Below are 22,620 nucleotides of genomic sequence, written 5' to 3' on the forward strand. Positions count from 1 at the left end.
AAAACAACAACTATTCTAGAATGTAAGATCTTGGATGGGTTTGAATGCAGCATCTGAAAAACTTAGGCAATGTTTTATAACACTCTATGTTGAAACAAATATCAAGTAGAAGGAAATGACACTTGTGTCATAAGTCGTACTAATTCTTTTTTAGTTTTCAAAATATTCCTGTTACACATGTAACCATTTACAACCATATGCCAGACACTGCTACAAAAAGTCCTTTAATGAAGAGGTGTGTTGAACCAGAACTCTGATTTCCTGTTTCAATTCAAAGCTGTAACCCCTTTCTTGGCACCTACGTGGACTGCTTATAAATTCTTGTGAGGTGTTTGCAGTGCTGTTTATAAACGTGAATGTTTGCTTATATAAAAAAAAACCCACAGGAAATAAGCAGAGGTGCACTCTGTAACTGTGCTAGTATCTGCCGGCAGGTGAATTTAAAAACAAGGCTCAAAGACTTACACTCACTGAGGCAGAGAAAGGGGTAAATGTACTGTATTATATGTTACTGAAGAAATGGGCATCAGATCAAAGCTTCACAAACACTGGCATGGCTGTGGGGGAAGGGGCAAGTTGGAGGAGACTCCCTACAATTCCTCATTTTCCCTGGGGCTGTAGCTGTGACCTCAGGTGCTAAAAACACACAATTGCCTATTCTATGGGGGAAAAAAAATGCAAATTCCACTGTCTGTTGGAATTTCCCTTTGTAGCATCCATGCATCCATTTTCTTTACCGCCAGGGAGACAGATCTTAGCCCAGCATGCAACACCAGCAATGTGGGGTACACTTTGGACAGGACATCAGTCTATCGCAGGGCACACACAGACAAATACACACACGCTACACCAGGGCCAGTTTTTCCCAGAACCCAATTAACCTACTGTATGTTTTCAGACTGTGGGAGAAACAGGAGCACCCAGACAAAACCCACGAGAACATAAAGACTCCAGTCATGTAGCAACCCACGAAGTGAACCCAGGGCCCCAGCTCTGCAAGGCAGAAATGCTAACCACTGTACCATCGTGCTGCCCGCTACCATAGGAGAACTGCCTAATTTGGAACATGTGGGCAGGTCTTGTATTTCAGTAACTAAAGACAGGTTGTTGGTACTAGTAGTACTAGACAGTACATTTCCAATTTCATCATTGAATCTCAGAACATGAGAATAAAAAAAATTAAAAGCTTGTCTGTTTTTTAATGATGTGTGGCATCCAATCACCAACTTTCCCTGTGGAAAACAGCAGACGACACCAAGATGCCTGCTGGAGGGATTTTAGAAACAACAATTTGATTCTGACTCAGATTAACAAGGTAGCGGTTTTCCAGAAACTGGGCTTATGCCTGACTCTTAGAAAGGAGAGGTTTGAGTCACTATAGGTGTGGTTTCACTGTTTGATTTGGTAGATACATTCATTTCAAGCATTAAGGGCTGCCCATAGTATTATCTGTGTGGCAGATGAAATAGACTGTGTAGCAGACAAAATAAGAGCCCTAAAGCAAAAGGGTTTCCAAAACAATAATTATGCAAGAAAATGAACTCTGGGTTGGGATTTGATTCCACATGTGGAAACACACAGCAGTGTGGTGGAATAGCTTCTGTCTGGTGTGTACCGAGGGAATACATATAATAAAAATGCCGCAGTCTAAACCTCTGTTCTTACAAATTTGTAAGCATTCCAACTGAAACCATTTTTTTCTTCTAATATGGTAATGTTTTAAACGAGCATTACATAGTAAAAATAAGCTTTAAATAACATGTTGTTGGAATTAGCATCAGGAATTACTTTACAGTTGGTTCATAAAAAATGTAGATTTAAAAAAATGTTTATTTGATCAGCAGATTATATGGTCAAAACATACTTACATTTGAAATACTATAGAATTACAATTTCTATGCATAGAAACAAACTATATCTTTATAATTTTCAAAGTATTCTTGATGTAAATGTTGCCATACCAGCCAATGCTAAAACAAGTCCCTCAATAACACAGAATGTTGGCCCAGAATTTCCACATTTCCTCAAACAGCTGTAAAAGAAACACAAGCTTGAAATCAGACACATCATCTCTTTTCCACTTCACAGTCATGACCCCTTTGTGGGGACCCATAATGGTTTCATTTGTAATGTTTTAATATGATCTGATGCTTCCAATGCCATTGCTAAAGAAAAAATATTATGATTATATTATATTATTTATTATTATTATTATAAAAAATATTATTATTTATTTAATAATTTATTATTATATACATTTCCATTTTAAGCACTAACATTTTGGCAGGCTAATGCAGACTCTTAACAGTCTAGAAACCTGTTGTACTAACAGTATAACCAACAACTAAAATATCAGGTATTCTCTAGAGCATTTATCCCCAACAATCCTTACTGATTGCCACTTACTCTTCATTATGGCCACAGGCTTCAGCTAAAGAATTAGTGATGGTGCTGCAGTGTTCACATTTGGTGTCATTTTCTAAGGTTCCTGTGCAAAACAATGAGGACAAGCACAAAGAGAAAGAATATAATTATTAAGGTTAAAATACTATTTTTACCTTAGTGGGGGTTTCTGTGGTATTAGATAGTATTTGATGTGGCCAAGGGCACATTTTACATCCTGCATTGGCTTGGTGTCCCTTGCAAGGATATACTTCCGAATATCTCCCTGTGTTTTTCGGATAGGCGCCAGGTTTCCATAACTGAAGTATATGCTTTGCATGACCTCTTCCAACCACAGCAGCAAACAGTGATGTGTGCTGCTTCTAACACTGAACGATGTTGTGTCATAGTAAGGAACTCTTAAAACTTGTGTCCATGCATAAAGATACAGTATGTGATCTCACAATTTAGATCATAACTTCACAGTTTGACTTTGGTTTGGCATACAGTGTCGACATACTACAAGATGAAGTTTTTTCAGTTAAGATAAAGCACAGGATTATTTCCCAGGCATTATGAAATGAAGGATTCTTCACCAGCGTGATAAATGAACAAAACCTTTATTTCCCCTCTGTCCTTACCGTTTTGTTTTGTAAACTGTCCTTCTGAACATACAGTGTGATTTAGGCATTTACTGCATCCCCGGTCTGCTGGAACACTACAGAAGAATCCCTCGCCACACTCACACACTGAATTGGAAGTGGGTGAGCATCTTAGTTTTGTGATCATCCCTTCTTCTGCACAAATAAAAAGAAATGTGAAGTGTTTGACCTGTTCTGTATATGCAAAATAAAATACTACTCAGGAATTTGTAGAAGGCAGTGTAATAGCATGATTTCATTCTTTGACTTATGAGCAGTTTCACCCATTTCTAACTGAACATGTACCCAGAAAACATATTTTTCATCTGTTCTCGGAATGCAGGAGAATGTGGCCAAGGACACATTTTGATCTCCCCCTCACACTGTTTATTCTGAGAACTCAAGACACTGTGCCATCTGTTTATGTCTAGCAGGTCTCAGAGAAAGAAAATAAAACTTTCATCCTTCATTCTATGTTTCCACTGAAACATACTCCTCTGTCAGTGACATTATAGCACCAAATGGTGTGATGAAATTGCTCTTGCAAGCACATGATCAACCTTCACATTTCTGGCATCTTTTGCACTCATTCAGCTCATTGGGATGATCCATGTATGTAGACTCTGGACAGGTCTTGCATAATGTGCTGGTTGTGTCAGTACAGTTCTTTGCAACTCTTTCTCCTGTTGGAAAGACACCCAATAGTGAATTGTCAACATGTACATGGGTACTTATGCAAATTGTATTTGCAATGCACTTAAATTATAAACCAAAATTACAGAAAAACGTTTCCAATAGCTCTCATCCATGTCAGCAACCCTAATAAGTTCAGTCTCATAAATGTTCACCAACACAGACATCAGTCCAATAAAGTTTGTAGAAGTCTTGTTCACAATGCTTTGGGTATTTATGTAAAAGAGTCTCATTGCAAATAATATTCTGTGGGGACAAATGTCATTTATTGTAGGTTTGGCCTCAGACAGTGACTGAATCCCTACTGAGGGTGTGTAACATAAACCAGATACACATCTAATGAAAAACTCCAGTACTGAGAGTTTATATCTACCTTCTCTATTGGACTTTTACTATAATCCTACTTACCACGATTGCACTTAGGACAGCAGATTTCTCCATGCGCATATTCTTGGGAATCACATGCCTCACACATTGTATCACAGGGGAACAGTGCAACACAACTCTACAGAAACACAAAGACTCATTTTTAAAAATCACCTTGCGGGAAACAGTCCTGGACACAGTTGTAGGGGATGAAAAGTTATGTTGAAGATTCCTGTATTATGTGGCTAGACTACAGTAGCACAGCAAACTAATCTGAGAATTTTACGTACATTATCACTATAAATAATGCTGTTTTGTACAGGGAATGTTGGTGATTGGATTCCACATTTCTTTAAAAAACTTAATGGGTTTCTCACAGAATACTGTCATCATAATAAGCCAAAATCAAGAAGTATTGCAACAAAATCTTTCTTATGCCTTAAATAAAAACATAAGGATTGATTTATAGTGTTACTACAAGTAACACTTGCTCATTCCCTGGACAAAGTGATAGGATCCACATTATCTTCTGGGTGTCTCTAACAGGCAGCAAAGTCACATTTATCACAGGATTTCAAACCCACCCTGGCAGGCCTGTCTTCATCTGAGGTGATGAGGATCATGGTACTGTACAGTACAGTACGAAACCGAAACCGCACCCTGTGTCAGTTCTACTGATCTTCTTTAGCAAAACTATGGAATTGTTATGGCCAGGGTATGTGACAGACATCTGTCTGTCTCTTGTTTCTCAAGCCAATCTTGCACAGTGTTTCCTTGTGTTTCCTTTCTTTTATTTTCAGCATGGAATAAATCCGTTACCTGTTCCTTTGCAATATACTTATATTTTTTGTCAACAATGAGAGCATTGGAGAAACCACGCGAAAACATCACATCTCCCCGCAGACAGCACTGTCTCTGGAGCCCCAGCGCTGCGAGGCAGCAATCCTAACCTGCATCACCATGCCACAAATCCACGGGAAACATTTTTTTAAAAATCGCTGTTCGTCATTTTTAATGAAGTTTATAAACATCCATATACACCGTACTGTTACTACAGAATAACACCGATCAAACTTACCAGCCAAAATGCAACACCCGTTTTCAAATTCATGTTCTTTTTTTAATCCCACGTGGACCCTGGAACTAAGAGAAGTATGTTACTAAATACCTACTTCACTCGCCAGCAATACCGATGTGCTTTATAATCCTCAACCACTTAAAACCTGCTAACCCAGCCTACCCAAATTCCAGTTCCTATTAAGTAGAAGAAGAAAAATAAATCAAGATTATGCGGTCAACTATATCGCAGATTTCGGCTATTGTATACTTGCTCTGAACATGCTACACATAAAGTGTAGAAAAACACTTGGATCTTGGTGTTAGCATCAGGTGAGAATGGCTTCATAAGTATAACCACAGAATACGGAATTTGTTACAACGAACCAAAAGCTTATCCCATTTGCCTAGTTGAAAGCATTTCCTTTGCTGTCTGACTTTGAGAACACTTTTTAAGCCTGTCTTCACGCTCTAAAGGTGCTGGACAGAGAGCTGTTATGTCGAAGCTAAATTCCAGACCTACAAAACTCCCTCCCGTGTTCGAATGATCGACATTCCAAGAATAATTATTCTAAAAACGTTTAATTATCTGCAGATCTGACTATGCGAAATCACTAAAAGCGAAGTCTAGGTTTAGTAAAAGGTGAGTGCGAAAAACAAAAACTCACTTCGATCTGCTTTTCCAGCGCTGCGCAGAATACTCCTTCTGGTCAGTGAAGAACAAAAAACTTTTTTTAACAGTTGAGACTGAGGCGTAGCTGAAAAGAGTAACGCCTCACGTGTAGAACAAAATTCAGAAATAAAACTATTAAAATAATACGTCATTTTAGTAACTACAAATTCAGATTTTACCGATTTTTCCCAAAAGTGAAAAAAAGTTTCTTTAGGTCTCCTTTAAAATATAGATTTGAAGTGGCTGTCTGTTTCAATATTTTAACTCTCTTTTTTATTCAAATATGTGCACAGGAACCTAACTTTAAACCTGAATCAGAAAGCTGTTCATCAACAAGAAAAGATCGCGCGTCTCATCTGAAAATATTGTTCCTAGTTGTGTAGGATCCTGATATTAAAGGCTGCTTTTGTGAACGATGCACGATTTCATAATTTGCCCAAGAAACCTGTAGTCCCTATAAAGCAATGAGCTTTGCATCATTCCAAGATGATTTTTTGGAATTAATGGAGGAAACGCAAAATAGCACATTCTTTCCGGACGAGTACTGCTAGTGACATCTCCCTGCATCTCTGTGAACTAGCAAGCCTAATTATTGAAGGAATTTCAGAACGTAAGATTTGTTACAAACGCTAGGAGGCCACGTGTCCCTCCCAGTCCTGACTGGGCTAGCTTATTTGATCCAAGGATCTCAACTAGTTGTTTCTTGAAGGACGTCAGTATACTGGCTTCAATGTCGTGGCTGGGTTGTTCTGTTCCATACTCCCAAAACCCTTTGGGCAAAGATGGACCACCTGTTCTCAGTTTTAAATGATCTTCTATGTGTTTCTACACTTTCCGCTCGTCTGCTCTGCAGACGTTCGTGTGTATTTTTTCATTCTGAATGCGCTGGGTTTACTCTGTCAGTGCTTTTGCGGATTTTGAATACTTGACGTCCCGTAATGCAATTTTCACACAACACCCCCCGATTTAAACTGTTATAATTTTGATTATAATATAGTAAGATTCGGTTTGCCTTTTCAGAATGCTTCCCCACAGTAGGATTTCGAAATCAGCACTGCATTGCGCTCCTGATAAACTGCTCCTCCCAAATTCTTTGGTCAGACATCACCTATTTTCGGTTATTTATCATTTTGTCTGTAACAAACCACAGATCAGTCTTTTTTTTATTGTACCACAGTCTGTTTGTTCAGGCACGAGTCCCGCTGGGAAGAATGACAAAACTGAAAAATATCCTTTCCACTCACGTGAAATAACATGGCATCAATCCTCCGGGAAAGTGAGAAGGCTCTCCTCATCACCCTTCCACAGTCACAACTAATTTCATTTCGGATTGTGAACACAAAGGCTTGGAAACAGATGCAGACCGATTCTGTCTAGAAACACACTGGGCTTTATTTGAAAACTTTAAGTCTTTGTATTTTGCATATGTTTTAACGTAAATTATTTTCTAGTATTAATATTAAATAAAACTAACAAAAGGATCGCTAATTATTACACCGATCACAGGTTTTTTCATACAACTGCGGGGAAGTTCATCTTCAACTAGTTTTCTCTGGAAAAAAAAATATAATAACGGAGGAGCTTCAAAGTTCAGTTCTTTTTTGGCTTATGTTTTAAAATAATTATAGCTGTAACATACTACTATGGTTCGTGCCAGGTCTTGTCAATTGCGAGAAAACCTAGCAAATATAAACATATTCAAATATGCATATATTAGTCTACAATTTGTTATGTTCTCATTATTACATAGGTGAATGAATGAGACGTGATTTTAATACAAAATTGACCAAAATGTTTTATGTGCCATTTAAAAATAACATTTTCCATCTTACTAGTTTACCGGATATACACTTAAGGCTCTGTACCAATCTCTCTGCAATTAGGTGAGAAATAATGTTAGTCCGGCAGACCGAAGGACACAAAACAACAGTCTTCCCTGTTGCCTGGCGACGAAAGTGCGCAACAATCGAGACCGATTATTCTGCTCAGTTCCTCTTGACACGCAGCTTCTAAATATGAATTATTTTTCTTCAGTAGCACGGTAAGCACCTCACCCTGGTTCTTATCTAAAAACTGTCCTTCGGGTGAGGAATGGCTCCAGTCGTGGTTCACCGCCGAAATTCCTTTAAGAGAAATGCGTAGACAGGCGCTCAACAATTGTGAAACAACTACGAGGAGCTAATTTCTCCGACAATCAGATGCTAAAAAAACAGAGATTTCTTAGGTAAGTCTTTTGCAGAGACCGAATGTATACGGAATACAGTGCAAGAACTCAAAAACAAAACCCTGCAACTTTCAAACAGGACTACTGCAGCGTGTTTTAAAAAACAACTCATTCGTCACAAAACCGGTGATAGTACTCATCTTGAGGATTCAGTGCTTTTCAAACTGATCGCCCCGGCGGCTGTTGGATATTGCATTATGCTTAATTGTTAAAAGATTTTTCATCTGCAAGAAGTTAACACGAAATGATCAAATTCGCCGGAAAAATAATAAAAGAAATATTCTTAGGTGTTTTTAAATTTTGCGTAATTACTGCACAGTAATCTCTAGCTCCAATAGAAATATTAGTAGTAGCTAAGAGTAGTGTACAGCATATTGACGTTTTATGAGCCGAAGGACAGAGAAACCTCTTATTTGAGCTCATCAGCGTGTTTTTTCTCCTACTGTTTGTGCTTCTTAGATACCATTGTTTGGGGGCCCGTTTCCACGGGAACCGAATTTACACGCAAACCATATTGCATAAGAGTACATGAAGGAATTTTGATAGATAAAAATATCTTTGTTTTTCTAATGTACCTGGAATATCACTTCTGTATGACTGAACAGTTGAGTGCTCTTTAAAAGCCATGAACCTGCGGCAAGGACTGTCAGAATGAAAGCTACAGGTTATTGCTGCCTTGAATGGCCTGAATAATTAGAGTTGTTCATTTCCCAGGTGGGGTGCATGCAAAGCTACCTCAAATGTGTCTCAAGGCAGTTAGAATAAGCTTCTATGTAGTCCCCAGCCTTACCATGCTGTGGTTTAAGAGAACTTTATTTAAGTAAGGCATAAATTTCCCTACAGGATTAATAAAGTATTATATATCTATCTAAAGCATTTGATTGTATGCCTAGCATTTGCAAGTAGGTGAGTGCAAGTAATATTTGCCATTGAGATTTTTCATTGAGTTTAGTTCATTTTATTTACTGATTTTTCTTTTTTTTTTGCTAAAGAACATGCATCTAAACGCACTTCTGAATCTCCAGGTGAATGTCCTCATGTACCGGATGGCAACCATAGGGGGCTGCCTCACCCTCGAAGATGATGAAAACTCTTGGAAATAAGACACCCCTCGCTAGGCCGCAGACAGCCCATCGGCACTGCGGGAGAAGTAGCTACACGCGACCAGTTCAAAGGAAAACATGCTGGACCCCTTCAAACTTGCAAGAAAATCAGGTAATCAGAAAATAACAGTCAACTGAGTTATCATCCTCCAAGGTAATACAGACCAGGGTTGCCCAGCACTCAGGACTCTTCCAATCAGCTTCCAATAAGTACATTGATACAGACAGCATGTTAACTGCTGTCTCCATCCTACTAATCATCAAATAAATAATTAAGGAGCTGGCTGTCATAATATTCCACAATGGACTGTGGCAAGAGTCACAGGTAGAATATCCCTTTTATAGACAATGTAGAGAATGAAGCAAAATGTGTTTGAAAGTATCCTGAAGCTGGAGAGATGGTGTGTATGCGTACGGCAGTGCAGGTCAGGTAAATATGGGGATATACACAGTAAGCAATGGCCACAGTCGGTGAAAGGTTGAAGGGCTTGGCCTCTACAGAGCCAGGAGCCCCTCCAGTGGGTCATGAATTGAGGTATCCACCATCCTGAGTTGCATTTGCCTCAGCGGTTATTTCATTTGCATTGCGTTTATTTTGTTTACCTTACATCTTTGATGGTTGGAACAGTGACAGAGCTGTGTAAAAATCCCTGAGGTCCAAGCACGTAGTAGTTAAAATACACCCGAGGAAGCGCTGTTATTTCTCCATGTGTCATTGCAGCCTCCGGCCACGATGATGGTGGCGAAAGACCTTCAGGGTGACCTGCACAATGAGAAGGTGCACCTGCCTTCTATTGAAGACTATCAGGCCAGCTGCCCAGGGACTAACACCTCAGCAGACCATCCCAAAGCCAGCAGATCTGCGCCTGCTACAAGGGGTAAGCAGTATTTTTATTATTTACCCTAAGGTATGTTCTGAGTAAATAATTTCCCTCTCATGGCAAAACCAATCGTGTTTCTCCAGGTGCTTGGACTCAAAGTGTTAGTTATCCACCTAGCTCCAGTACTGGCACATCTGACAGCACTCGACTGAAACTGCAACCAAATACATCCATCCCTCCATCTCCGGCATCAGCCAGCAGTGGTGAGAATGGTCGCAGAATGTTTTATTGTTCCCGTTCTGCAGCATTTGAGACTAGCTAAGCCTTACATGTGTGTCAAAGATTTCGACACCTTTTTCTTCTCTAAAAATAAGTTGTCTTGAATTTAAGAGACAACTTAAGACAACCAAAAGAAGTTGTGTTAAAATTGTGCAATGCATTAATAAATCATGATGTGGAATGTGAAGTACAATTCTGGGCACCCCATTGCAAAAGAGTAATGGAAGAACAGCTAAAATATTTCCTTACTAATGCACACAGACAGATTAAAATCTTAAATCACTAGTAAAGCTGGTAAAAATATTTTACATCCTGTAAGGCATTTTCAAAGTCAGCTCAACTGATTTCACCAGCATTAACAGTGACAGACAATCCAGAGGACGAAAGTGAATGTCGACAGGAAGTGCATTTATCACTGAGAACAGGAGGCACTTTTTTTACACAGAGGATTGTGTGAGTCAGGAGCATGGTACTGAGCCACATTGTGTCTGATGAGGCCTTGTGATTCCTGATGAAATGGATAGATGAGATCATCTGATCTATTCATTTTTAGCAACCAAACAAGCTAGATGGACTGAATGGTCACCTCACAATTGTAACCTTTCTTAAAGACCGATAAGAAAAGTCTGTAAGTGATTTTTAACATTTACAGGTTTAAATTTCAAGCTTTAATCATCAGAGAAAATCTGCTAATAAATGACGGGAATGAATAAGTTTGAAATGCAAAGTTGTTTTGTAGCTTGCAGGTTTCTGCTTTCTCAGAGTCTGAGTGAACTTCACAATAACACATCTATTGACCGAATTATTAGAGAAGTCCAGCGCAACAGTCCAGCCTTGGCCACCAGCGCAGGAGGGAAATGCCCATGGTACATTGCCTTATTGCACGAGAAGGTGAGAGAGCTCTCTTGTGGCAGACTGCCAATATTTCAAGATATTTACTATTTTAGTTCAGTAATACTCTAGCAGTCCCCTTATAAAACACCTACAGCACAAGAGTTTTGCAGCATGTGGGCATGACTTTTTCTAGATATAATAAAAGAAACAAATCCATCCGTAGGAACTCATCAAAACAAGACTCAAAATAAGATTTCTGGGTCCAATATAAATTTTCTCAATGACAAATCGCAGCTTGCATAACCTTGCAATGACCACAGAGCACTGAGAGCTTCCTCTCTGCAGGAACAGAGTTTGCTGATGCTTGGTGATGAAATCACCCGCCTCTCAGAGTTTGAGGCAGAATGCGTGAGAAAGGACCATGTGATCGAGGCCCTTCAGGAGAAGGTGACAGAACTGACCCATCAGCTGAGCCTGGCCCGGAATGAGGAGGTCATCAAGGCTCAGGTTAGAGATGGCTTTGCCCACTGCATCCTCGTCACTGGGAACAACACAAGACCAGTAATATTTAATTGTGGGTTTTCTATTGGGGTTTACCTGCCCCAACAGACTAAAGCTGCTAAGGTTCTTGCTGTTGGATAGGAAATAAGAGTCAGAGGAAGTGAGTTGCAAAGGGCTAGGAAGAAAGGTAATAAAAAGTGAATAATATCCATTTTATGCACATTTACGTCAGCTTCCATATTTGAGTTCTATGCATTGACACGTCTTTTTACCCTATTGATTAAAGAAAAAGGGAAATTTAAATCCCACTGAATTATGTATAGATTTAATTAGTTTATGTATAGATTATGTGTTTTATGTATAGATTATACTACACAGACTGTGTTCTCATGAAGCCCATTAGGAATAGCTGGGAGCATCAATGAGTTCATCCCTAAACTAGCAGGACCTGCATTTGCTACTCCTCTCTTCTGGTTCACTTAAACCAACTTCACTGCAGTCTGTGCCAACAGGCAGAACTGATCCTGCGTTTAGGAGAAGAGATCAAGCATCTTAGGAGCTTTGAAGAGGAGGCATCAAGGAAGGACACCCTGATAGCTGGACTGAGGGAAGAAATAGAGATTTTAAAACGGGCCAGTCCTCAATTTCAACGAGCAGCTGGGATCTCCGAGAATGAGGAGAATGATCCAATAGACAATGAAACCGAGCTTGTGAAGTCTCAGCATAAGGTAAAGCTTTGCGGTTGCAGGAAAATTGGCCCAGGTGTGAATGCGTGTGTGTCTGTGTATCTGTCCTGCAATAGACTGGTGTCCCATAAAGGCTGTACCCTGCCTTGCACCTGTAGCTTGCTGGAATAGGCTCCAGCTCCCATGTGACCTTGAATTGGAAGAAGCTTGGACAAAAATGGATGGACAACGTATATATAAAGTACATTATTAGAAAATGAGAGCTTAATCTTTTTTAACTTTTATTTGGTTTTTATAACTTAGCCTTTATCGGCGAGAGGAAAGGGAACATTTTTAGATACTTTCTGAAAAGTATTTAATATTCAATCATAATATCTAGTAAATGTGATTGAAAAGTCTCTCAGTGTGTACCTTTTTTTTCTGTGAGCATTTATTAGGGACAAACATTGAGTTGATTTCTGGAACTGTTCTCAATATGATGTCAGAATACTATACCACATAGCAGTAAAATTCACTTCTTGTACTCTTCAGAGCCCAGACACATGGGAACTAAACGTAGACAAACATAGTGAGATGGACAAGAATCAAGGGCTGGAGTCTGAATTGCAGATGAAAGAACTCAAAGCCACCAATGAGAAGCTAGTGAAGGAGCTGCAGGAAATGAAAAGCAACTACACAATTTCTACTGGTAGGTACTGTAGCACTACTGTTTTTGTAAAGTCTTACTATAGTGTATAAAGATAAAAACAGGATAGCATTGTAAAGCACATTGTGTGCATGAGCATTGTAAGGCGAGAAACAGCAAAGTATGACACCAAACCATGGGAAATGCAAGATGCAGGTTAGAAAAACCAGGGGGAGACTAAACAAATGTCATGCACATTTACCATGCAAAACTCCTTAAAGTTACAAGGGCTTTTTTTCAGCATTTTCTGTGACACCTTATGACCCACACATTCCAGCAGATCTAAACGTGTCAAATAAAAAGCAGCTCAGTACTCATTCCTTTTCCCTGTCAACCTTTGAAACCAGGCACTGTGTGTTCCCTGCAGAGGAGCCTGTCTGCCCGAGAGACTGAGCTGGCAAAAGTCGGGCACAGGCAGGAGAGACTCAGGAGGGAGCTGAGAGACAGGATGTCCCAACTACAAGCCATGTCGAAAAAGGTACATCAGTGGGCAAGCAACTTGACCGGACTAAACCTAACCCTCTGAGATTAGATGATACAAGTGTACTAAGCAATACTTCAAGTTGCAAAATTGAGCGAAAGGATGCAGATTTCGTAAGTGGAAGACAGAGACATATTGGACAACTTCCCAATGAAAGTACTTCAATCTTGTATTGTGGCAGCTCAGAGGGTGATGAGAAAGATAAGCTCTGTTGATTTGGATTGAAGTGAATGTGCTGCACACAACTATTCACTCTTTGCATTGTTGCTATTGTATATTTCCTGTTATGTCAAAATCCAAAGTAATACCAACAACAGTATGTGAAAATAGAATAATCCAAAGATAAGCTTTATATCAAACTTAAAATGTGTATTGCTTTACCGTATTTGGGAATATATACATTTTTTTTAGATTTATCATAAAGCACGGGACAGTAATCTTTGTTTCTTTTAGTTTTCTTGTTTACGAGACGGGAAAAGAAATGAAGAATTGATGGCAGATTTGGAAAAGGAGAACTTCACACTGCAAAAAGTAAGGGTGCCTTTGAAGGCATATATAATCTTCATGGAGAAAACAACATTTTTTCAATGGCCTGTTATTATAAACTCTCAGATTCCTAGATGTTCCCATACACAAAAGGGGTATTTTAGAAAATTCAGCCATTGTATAGTCATTTGCCATTAGAGCTGAAATTCTACTATAAGACTAAAAACGAAGTTCAAATAATTATGACTGGGCTTTCATTGAAAATGTGATTTGACCCAATGAATATTTTAAACTATACAGTGCAAGGTTTTATGAAAATATTCTTCATTGTTCTCTTTAAACTTAATTTAAATGGTGTACCAAATCAATATGTTAAAAGCTGATAAAGATACTTAAATGTAAAGGGCTTTACCATTTCTCCACAGTAACTGTGGTTCACTTTACTGTCCATACAGCACATAGCACAGCAGCAACAGGAGCTGTCAGAGGGAAACACAGTGGTGGCAGAGTTGAAGGCTCAACAACTCCAGCTGCAGCAGGAGCTGGTTACAGAGAGAACCAGGATTAAAGAGCTGGAAAAAAACAGCAAGGAGTGTCAGGGCAAAAGGGACAGTCTCCAGCAACAACACAATCAGGCCAAAGTCTCTCTGGAGCACCTTCAATCCAGGGTATTGTCATCTATCTCAGGAGATGTCCCTGCACATAACTCCTGCTTTTAGATACCTGTTCTTTTGTAGCTGATCAGCGAGACTAACTTGTTCTCCTCTGGCTAATTCATAGTTTCCCTTCATACGGTCTTTTAACCTCATTTGCTCATGCTCACAGTTCAGAAGACCGCATGAACAGAAGGCTTTTGCTCTTTACAATGTGATCAATATATTCTCCAAACTGTATAAGCAGGGCGTACTGTGCTATGAATGTACTCTATCAAGCCAAAACAGTCCACAATAAGAAAAGTAAGATGTTTAATACTGTAAGGGTTACAATGTTAAATTACAAGAATTATCTATTTTTGTCCCCAATATTTTTTGTCCAGTTTGAGAGAATCCGTGGAAAGATCATCCAGGCTGCTTACTGTGCTCCCGGTGCCAAACCCCCTCACACCGAGATCAGTGACTCTGAGCTTCTGCGCACAATGCAGGTACAGTAGATGACAGTGGAAAGACCTCAGGAGTATCTGTAACATGGGATATAGCTCGACTGTGATTTATAACAGCCTATTGATCTGAGTAACAATGTTCTATTTATACAGGCGGGTCATTCACAACTGGAAAGACATTACCTTCAGCTCTGTCTTGTCCTGTCATGGCTCCAACAAGAGACCATTCACTAGAAAGCAGCAACAGACGCTTTCATACAAATTTGAACCGAAGAATAGGTCTTCAGAAGATGTAGACAAGTGGAATACTAATGTTTCTGGCAAAGGCTAACAAACAAATCTGGAAACACTAGCCTTTTTTATAAGACAAGCTCATGAAAAGCAAATGAGAAGTTATTCTTTGTCAAACGTGTATCTTTTCTTTTTCAGAAAATAATTGATGACCGTTCTCAATTTCACCAAATGCTCACACAGAAAGGAGAGAAAGTGCCCCCCCTTTTCACCACAGAAACGCAACCAGTTGCTAAGCCTAAGCCCATCTTAACCAGAAAGAGCTAAAAATATCTAAATGACCAGAAGACAGACTCCTACATTCTGAAAATATGTTTTTGTTTAACAAAAGACATTGCCTAATGGTGTTGATTTCTTATGTGTAACTAAAATCACACATTTTTGGGGTAATTGAATACAATTTTTTGGAACACCCTTACACAGATGCAGCCTTTTTTGCAAGAGATAAAAATCACATGGAACTGTTCTTGAGTTAAAAAAATATTGCTCTCAGTATTGGTACCTGTGATCATATTAATAATGAAAACATGTTAGTATTCATATTTTATCTTGGAATGACCTGTTATTTTTTACTTCTACCCACCCAATTTGAATTGGTCATTTCCAAAGACTCTGCCTTGTGCTTATGAGCACTGTACCTGCATGGGGACAATAAGAACCTACTAATATGCTCCTCCAATGTGGCCACTTTGGCTCAGCTTGTGTCGTGGTGCAAGATCTGCAGCTCCTTACAGGAGAGTTAGGACCAAGCAGAGATACAGCAAGTCTCTCCGAGCAGCTCAACCTCCACTCCGAATGACAAACAGTTTCATATGACGGAAATTGCATATCTTTCTTATCTTTTGACACATTCCATACTTCCATATTTGACATAATCCAGTTTATAAGTACTCTCTATGAATAACGTCATTCTGACTTATGAAATATGGGCTAGCTCAGAATCTCATCATTACAGCCCTAGACTTTTTCCAGATAAAGTTAGCAGAATAGGAAGCTGGGAATAAGATAATAAAAAAGAAATTAACATTAAGATTTAAAAACCATATTTATTAAATTGATATAGTCCACATTTACAATTTTACACCACCTTGGATGGAGGTGTTTGTCCTGTACCAGTAAGATTTGATGAAATATGAGGAAATTCTTCTGGGAAAATTGTTTCTGTTCCAGTTGCCAAAAAGAAAGGGTTGACTGCTGCAAAAACAGTCTATTTAGAGCAAACATAAAGCATCCATTGTACATAAAGCCAATAGAACTTACAGTGCCAGAAGATCCCAAGGACCTTGAGAGGTCCTAAACATTCCAGCAAAGCTACACTCCTACATGGTATGACAATGAGATCTCTGTTACATGCAAAGATGGCTTCAAATTTTGTTTCAACAAAATTATCTGAATTGTCTGATTAGAGTCCTATGGAACAGCAAACTGTTCTGTGGGGAAAAAAAGAAGGACAAGATTGTCTGCTGCCTGGAAAAGTTAAGAGGTCAAATCCACACCTTATCTCCCATTTTCCAAAGCAGAATGAATAATCTCTTTAAGGCAATATGACACTGTTACACCCCATCCACCCCCAAAGCACCAAGACACACATATATTCTAACATTGTTATTCATTTGCATTGAAATTGCTTTTTAAATTTCAGTACTGAACAGTTATCCAAAATTTACTTCTACAGTGAAATAATGTGCACTCATACTGTATATATAGCAAAGCCAACCAGTTGTCATTTTTTTTCAGGCAGATATTACTGGTATCAAAACGAGACTTCTAAACAATTGAGCCATCAAGCCACAAGATGCTAGGCAATGTATCAAAGCATGCTCTTATCAATATCGTACTGAATCTCTAGCCACAAAGCAAAAATATCAGATCCACAAGGACAAATACCCAAATCATTCTTAGTTGGAATTTAAAGCCACCTGACAATTTGACAACTGTAAAAATGAATTTTACAGAAATTATAATGGGATATGAAAAAAGTCTTGTTTACATAATGTACACTCTAAAATCTGCTATTTTACAATAACATCTGATACTTAAGGATGCTGCAGTACAGTTAATGTTAACCTTGCATCAATTACATATACTTTTAAAACCATTTTCCTCACCATTCACATTTCCAGAGGTATTGCTTCAAATACTTTAGATCTCTTGTATTTGTATGAAATGCTTTCTACCTCTAAGACATTAAATGAGCAACAACTGTAAATGCAAATTCAAAGGCATTAAGGCTATTTATGAATCCTTTCTATTATGTAATTGAATCCATTCTTGCATATCCACGTCTTGCTACGTTCCGTGCTGAAGATGTGGAAGAAAAACAAGCCTGCAGTTGCATTTGCAATGTTCAAAGAAAGCCCAATGTTGGCCAGAGGTGTCAAGATAAAGTTGCACCTCAGTCTCTGACTGCATTATACAAGTATGCCAGGTATGTTTCAGATCTGGCACACTCTGTATCCCCTGTACAATTCATGAAGTTTTCTGTGCCCTTTCCTCTACATACAGCTGCATCTAGAAAAGGGGGAAAAAGAAGGTCTCACATAGTTATCCCAAATTAAAAGAAATATGTGATTATCATAGATATAGAAACTTTAATGCAATCAATAAACAACTCCCATTTTACAAACGCATTTCCAAATTCCTTTTAAAAGCATTTTTTTAAAGAATTGCCTGTGTTGTTTCAAAGTTGTATTAGTAACAGTCAATGCTGTTTTTAATAGTACAAAACTCTGAGGGAGCAGTGGAGGTTTTGAGTAAATTTCTGGTTCTCAAAACATGCATATATTGTAATTCTTAATTTGTATATAAGATGTCTTAGACTTGTAAACTGTAACCTACAATAACACTCACCCACATGCTACTGATCAGAAAGAAAAAAAGAAATTAGAATTAAAATTGTAAAGGGTTAAAAGAGCAGCTTTGATTCACTTAAACATTGGATGTACAACAAATGTAAAATGTTTACAAGAGGTATTCTTTTTATTTCTGTCAAACACATTAGAAATACCAGTAAAGTCTACTCACTTTAACAATATCGGATGTCATAGTTTTCAGAGGTATAAGTCTGGGCTCCCGCATGTGCACTTCCTGTTCATCAGCAACTATCCACGGGAAATCCTGAGACGCAAGAAACACATTGGATTCCCAATGTTGATTATTCACATATTAAAATAAACTGTAGAACAAAAATATTTTTGAAGCTGCTTCCCCTGTTTCTAGATAAAAATACAGCAAGTCATTAAAAAAACAGGTTTTGATTACCAAGGGCTTGAAAAAAAATGGGTTTAAAAATTTAGAGTTCATACTAATGTAACTAATTTTAAATGTGTAGCTATTCCCTCCAAAACACCAGTTACAATTTATAGCTCCCTGTAATTAGTACCACAGTTTTAACCTCAAAAGTCCTCCTTCTTTTACCATAAGAAATGTTTTGCCAACCTTAATAACTTGAATTTTTTCCATATTGCGGATGGCAGCTTCTCTGGTGTGCACCAGCACTGTAAATGTGCATCCTGTAAAAGGAGAGGAAAATTCCATTCTAAATTCACTAGGCAATACTGTACATAAAAAACACACCATTTACAGTTTGTGCTTGAGACTCAATATCTAACCCTACAATCAAATGTGCAATGCAGACGTTTAGACTTTTTGTCTAATTTTGGTCACCATGTTACAAAAAAGGTAATCAGTCCACAGAGAAGTAACAAGATGCATTCCAGGGCATAAGGGAATGTCCATCACTGACAGGCTGGAGGAAATGAACCTCTATAGGCTTGAACAGAGAAGACTACAAGGGGACTCAATTCTTGTATTCGAAATTCTCAAAGGCATCACAAAGTCATCGGAGTGGACTCATTCATAATAAACTGTGAAACATGAACCACGTGGCACAAAAAAAAAGAATATTTAACTGTCTTTAAAACCAAGAATAAGACACTTCTTTACAGTAGGAGTTAGGGTGGGGTTTTGGAACAAGCTATGGAGCCATGTTGTCAAATCTGATACTGTGGCCTCTATAAAGAAACAGCAGGATTAGATCCATAGATTAATTAGCTGCTGACAACCAAACAGTCTAGATGGCTGAGGAAAATCCTTTTCTAAATTTAGAATCTGAAAGCTATCCGAAAGCAGTGTTTTAACTGGTCTTAATAGCACCCTTTTAAAGAAGCATTTGGTTTTGCCAGAGCAATGTAAGACTAAATCTGTATTATCTCTGCAAGGGCAACAATTTTCCTGCTTCAGTAGCAATTCATTAATCAGCACCAAAACATCAGTTAAAGGAGGCAGTCCTGTACAGCTAATGTTTAGAATAAAACAGAAGAATAATATGACGTAGGATTATTATACATTAGAACACAAAGTGCTTTACCTGGAGGATTGTTGTCAAGCACCGCATCACATACGCTGATTTTTAGGATGACTGCTCTCAGCAACTGCTCCACATGAGAAAGCAAAGTATCTGAGCTGCAAACACAGGACACACAAAATGTCACAACCAACAACTTCCAAACGTTTATATTTTAAAGTAAAAAAGTAAGATAAGTGAGCCTTCCATACAACAAAACATGATTAAAATACTTATAATCAGGTAAGCACATTGAGAGAAAATATTCAGTAGTCATTAAAGAAAGAAACTGAAGTACATAAGCCATCAATAATTATTGTAACTAGTGGTGTTCAATAATCTCTACATTTAAAACTAATTAAGTTCTTATCCCTTTATTTAAAAGTCATTATTTAGTGGTGTCAATGAATACTGGAGGTATCCAGAATACTGTTGTGAAATCTCTAAATTTATTAAATAATATCTGTTTAGTTTTTTAGTCCCCGATTCATCAAATCAGACTGTCAAGCATTAAACTAAAGGGAGTGGAATTGTTGTTGAAGCTTACGGAATGGTCTGTTTTATAACAAGCATCTGTACCTTACATTGATGTGTTTTTTGTGCCTAGTGTTCTATAAAAACGATTCATACATCGAACAATGGCTAGTTAGTAAGTCTCTCCTAAGTTTAATTTTGACAATCATCTCTGAATAAATTTCAAAGAAGACAGATGATGAAGGAAAACAATAAAACACTTTACAAGAAGCCACCGCTGACTGCACTGTAACAAACCTGATGGAAAGCAGTGGGGGCTGTGAAATTTCAAACACAAATCTCTCCACTGGATGGTGCTCTTTGTCCATAATGACGACAACAACTTTCTCTGCATCATTCTAGGGAAAAAGGTTTTAAAATCAGTCTACGCATGAAGCAAGCTCAGGTCTTTAGTTCCTAAATGTGAGGTTATAAAACAACTATAAAAGCATCTCCTACCTTTTCAATTAATGGTTTGATGCAATGCAAGGTGTCCTGTATATACTGGTTCAGCTCAGGATGACATGACATCTGAAAAAATAAAACCAGAGAAATAAGAGCAGTTGAAAAATGATTAGTAGAAAGTGGTATGCTAATTCTAAGACTGAAAACCCTTTTTGAATCAAATTTAAGAATCAAAAACCTAATATCCAGTGCCAATATTCTTTCAATTGTCAAACATGCATAAGATTATAATAATGGCTGCTAAACCCAATTACAAATGGCAAAGTAATCAAATATCAACATTGTAGGAAAAATCAGGGCTTTTCTTTCTTACTTGCACAGGAACATTGTACTTTTTTCTCTTCTGAAAAATCCCTGTGGGGTACACCTCCCGGACATACAGGATTAAGTGAATGGCCACCTCCAGGAACTCACACAGGATGTCAGCTACCACTGAAAAAACAAGGGTTAAAATCAGATACATAATCTACCATTTATTTTAAAATGTTACAGATGCATATTAAAGAAGACATATTTTTAAAGGAATGTGAATAAGAAAATGAGTGTCATACCTTGTCCAAAATTGAGATCCTGTCTGGTAAGAGTAGTCATGCTGTCAGCACACTAAGTAAAAAAAAGGTCAACATTTTTTAGGCAACGAGGCAAATTACATATTTAATCTTATAGGACTTCCTAAACCAAGCCTTTAAAATGTTATATTTTTCATTGACAGAGGATAGCCTTCATGCTGTATGGAATGGGCCCTCACTTCAGCCAAAAGCAGCAAGCAGAACATCAACCCAATGAGGAATTCCCACACTCAAAACCACATCCCAGTGGTGGTTCCGACAACATTTCTGTTCCCAGGGTTATCAAAGTCAAATTCTCCATTTTATGAGCTAACCTCTCAAACCTTTTCCCCAAACACTCCTATCATCTCATATCACATTAACCACTCCCTCTCTCGTTGGCGGGTCTATTTTTTTAAACCTCTCCATTAATTTATTAATTTCATATTTTCACACTTCTCCCCCAGATCTCCATTAATCTAGACCCCTTTCTCACCTGCTCTGTCCTTCTTATCCCTGCTACCTCTCTCCCACACAACTGAAGAAGGCATGACAACCGAAATCTTGCATTTATTCAAATATTTGACGTGGACTTTACTTGTTCGTATTTTTTAGGTTACATGTTGTCCTACTTTTGAATTATTTAATGTGAGCTGGACTGCGTGTTGCTCAGTCAAATTCTGAATTACAATTCTTTTTAAATACATTTTGAATCAATTCAAGAAACTCTTTCGTGTTAAAACAAGGAATGGTTATCTACAAAAACTGACCTATACATCAATGAATCAGAATTCAAGTATACAAATCACCTTAGAGCTAGTTGTCGGACACCTAAACTATGACAGAGCCATAAATAAACGGATATTAAGAAACACATCTACATAAATGTGCAGTTCATGTTAAATGAAATAACTGAATCCCACCTGAAGAGAATGTCGCGATTTTCCAAAATTTATCCACACATTCTCTCTGACAAAATCCAATCCCACAGCAGAATATTAACAGATTCTAGAAGAGGAATATTATATCTTTCTGAATTGTATAGTTACAAGAAAATTGTGTTTAAAATCTAACAGTATGTTTACAATCCACCTTGAAGAAATGCGTGTCGCTCTATGATGACGCATTAACTATGCGCCACCGGTTCTTGCGTCATTCCGTTGGGTATTTGTAGTAATTGCGCAATATTTCGAGTTTGTAGATAATGTTTGATTTCCTCTACTTAATCAGATTACCTTCAGATTATATTTTCTTGTCGTGAATAACATGACGTGACGTATTATCTAATACGTTACATATAGTCTAAAATGTCTAGTGTTGGTATATATATGTTTATAAATTTGGGCATGATTTCAAAGCTCAATACGGTGGTGCACATAATTTTATAATAATGTGTCTATTTGCTGTGTGTCATGAGATAACACTAAAAAAAGAAGTTTAGTAGCATT

General features: G+C 38.0%; 3 protein-coding genes across 5 annotated transcripts; 1 reads left to right on the top strand and 2 right to left on the bottom strand.

The window, feature by feature from the left end:
• Positions 1 to 1,812: 1,812 nt before the first annotated feature.
• LOC148642128 (tumor necrosis factor receptor superfamily member 14-like) lies at positions 1,813 to 7,674 on the bottom strand. Its single transcript, XM_088617243.1, has 8 exons — positions 7,056 to 7,674; positions 5,807 to 5,844; positions 5,161 to 5,225; positions 4,125 to 4,221; positions 3,584 to 3,706; positions 3,024 to 3,179; positions 2,407 to 2,488; positions 1,813 to 2,032 (listed from the first exon to the last, which is right to left on the bottom strand). The coding sequence occupies exons 3-8, from the start codon at positions 5,191 to 5,193 to the stop codon at positions 1,930 to 1,932; spliced, it is 594 nt and encodes a 197-aa protein (XP_088473369.1). The 5' UTR covers positions 5,194 to 5,225; positions 5,807 to 5,844; positions 7,056 to 7,674; the 3' UTR covers positions 1,813 to 1,929.
• Positions 7,675 to 7,719: 45 nt separating this feature from the next.
• Positions 7,720 to 15,719, top strand: LOC148642129 (coiled-coil domain-containing protein 27-like). 3 transcript variants are annotated; one of them, XM_088617240.1, is made up of 13 exons: positions 7,720 to 7,852; positions 9,061 to 9,250; positions 9,860 to 10,016; positions 10,103 to 10,222; positions 10,978 to 11,129; positions 11,418 to 11,579; positions 12,086 to 12,301; positions 12,791 to 12,947; positions 13,292 to 13,422; positions 13,879 to 13,956; positions 14,367 to 14,579; positions 14,948 to 15,052; positions 15,440 to 15,719. In XM_088617240.1, the coding sequence occupies exons 2-13, from the start codon at positions 9,116 to 9,118 to the stop codon at positions 15,566 to 15,568; spliced, it is 1,755 nt and encodes a 584-aa protein (XP_088473366.1). In that variant the 5' UTR covers positions 7,720 to 7,852; positions 9,061 to 9,115; the 3' UTR covers positions 15,569 to 15,719. The 3 variants fall into 3 exon arrangements, with proteins under 3 accessions (XP_088473366.1, XP_088473365.1, XP_088473364.1); XM_088617239.1 differs by having other exon boundaries at positions 7,841 to 8,035; positions 9,028 to 9,250; XM_088617238.1 differs by having other exon boundaries at positions 7,843 to 8,035.
• Positions 15,720 to 16,327: 608 nt separating this feature from the next.
• On the bottom strand, positions 16,328 to 22,308 carry mad2l2 (mitotic arrest deficient 2 like 2). The gene is made up of 9 exons (XM_088617242.1): positions 22,096 to 22,308; positions 21,176 to 21,227; positions 20,938 to 21,056; positions 20,619 to 20,690; positions 20,418 to 20,518; positions 19,671 to 19,765; positions 18,740 to 18,813; positions 18,326 to 18,418; positions 16,328 to 17,812 (listed from the first exon to the last, which is right to left on the bottom strand). The coding sequence occupies exons 2-9, from the start codon at positions 21,213 to 21,215 to the stop codon at positions 17,771 to 17,773; spliced, it is 636 nt and encodes a 211-aa protein (XP_088473368.1). The 5' UTR covers positions 21,216 to 21,227; positions 22,096 to 22,308; the 3' UTR covers positions 16,328 to 17,770.
• Positions 22,309 to 22,620: the final 312 nt, after the last annotated feature.

This window comes from Lepisosteus platostomus, chromosome 23 (assembly GCF_059453375.1).
Source record: "Lepisosteus platostomus isolate fLepPlt1 chromosome 23, fLepPlt1.hap1, whole genome shotgun sequence".
Taxonomy (NCBI): Eukaryota; Metazoa; Chordata; class Actinopteri; order Semionotiformes; family Lepisosteidae; genus Lepisosteus; species Lepisosteus platostomus.

What these genes read in the sequence shown, in the direction of transcription:
- LOC148642128 (XM_088617243.1), bottom strand. Translation starts at nt 5,193, where the DNA reads ATGAATTTGAAAACGGGTGTTGCATTTTGGCTG. An exon ending in CTGTCCTAAGTGCAATCGTG is followed by an intron (nt 3,707 to 4,124) that starts GTAAGTAGGATT and finishes TCTTTCCAACAG; the next exon opens with GAGAAAGAGTTGCAAAGAAC. An exon ending in AAGATGCCAGAAATGTGAAG is followed by an intron (nt 3,180 to 3,583) that starts GTTGATCATGTG and finishes TTATTTGTGCAG; the next exon opens with AAGAAGGGATGATCACAAAA.
- LOC148642129 (XM_088617240.1), top strand. Translation starts at nt 9,116, where the DNA reads ATGATGAAAACTCTTGGAAATAAGACACCCCTCGCTAGGCCGCAGACA. An exon ending in CAAACTTGCAAGAAAATCAG is followed by an intron (nt 9,251 to 9,859) that starts GTAATCAGAAAA and finishes GTGTCATTGCAG; the next exon opens with CCTCCGGCCACGATGATGGT. An exon ending in ATCTGCGCCTGCTACAAGGG is followed by an intron (nt 10,017 to 10,102) that starts GTAAGCAGTATT and finishes GTGTTTCTCCAG; the next exon opens with GTGCTTGGACTCAAAGTGTT.
- mad2l2 (XM_088617242.1), bottom strand. Translation starts at nt 21,215, where the DNA reads ATGACTACTCTTACCAGACAGGATCTCAATTTTGGACAAG. An exon ending in TCAAACCATTAATTGAAAAG is followed by an intron (nt 20,519 to 20,618) that starts GTAGGAGATGCT and finishes CTTTTTCCCTAG; the next exon opens with AATGATGCAGAGAAAGTTGT. An exon ending in AAAAAATTCAAGTTATTAAG is followed by an intron (nt 18,419 to 18,739) that starts GTTGGCAAAACA and finishes CTTGCGTCTCAG; the next exon opens with GATTTCCCGTGGATAGTTGC.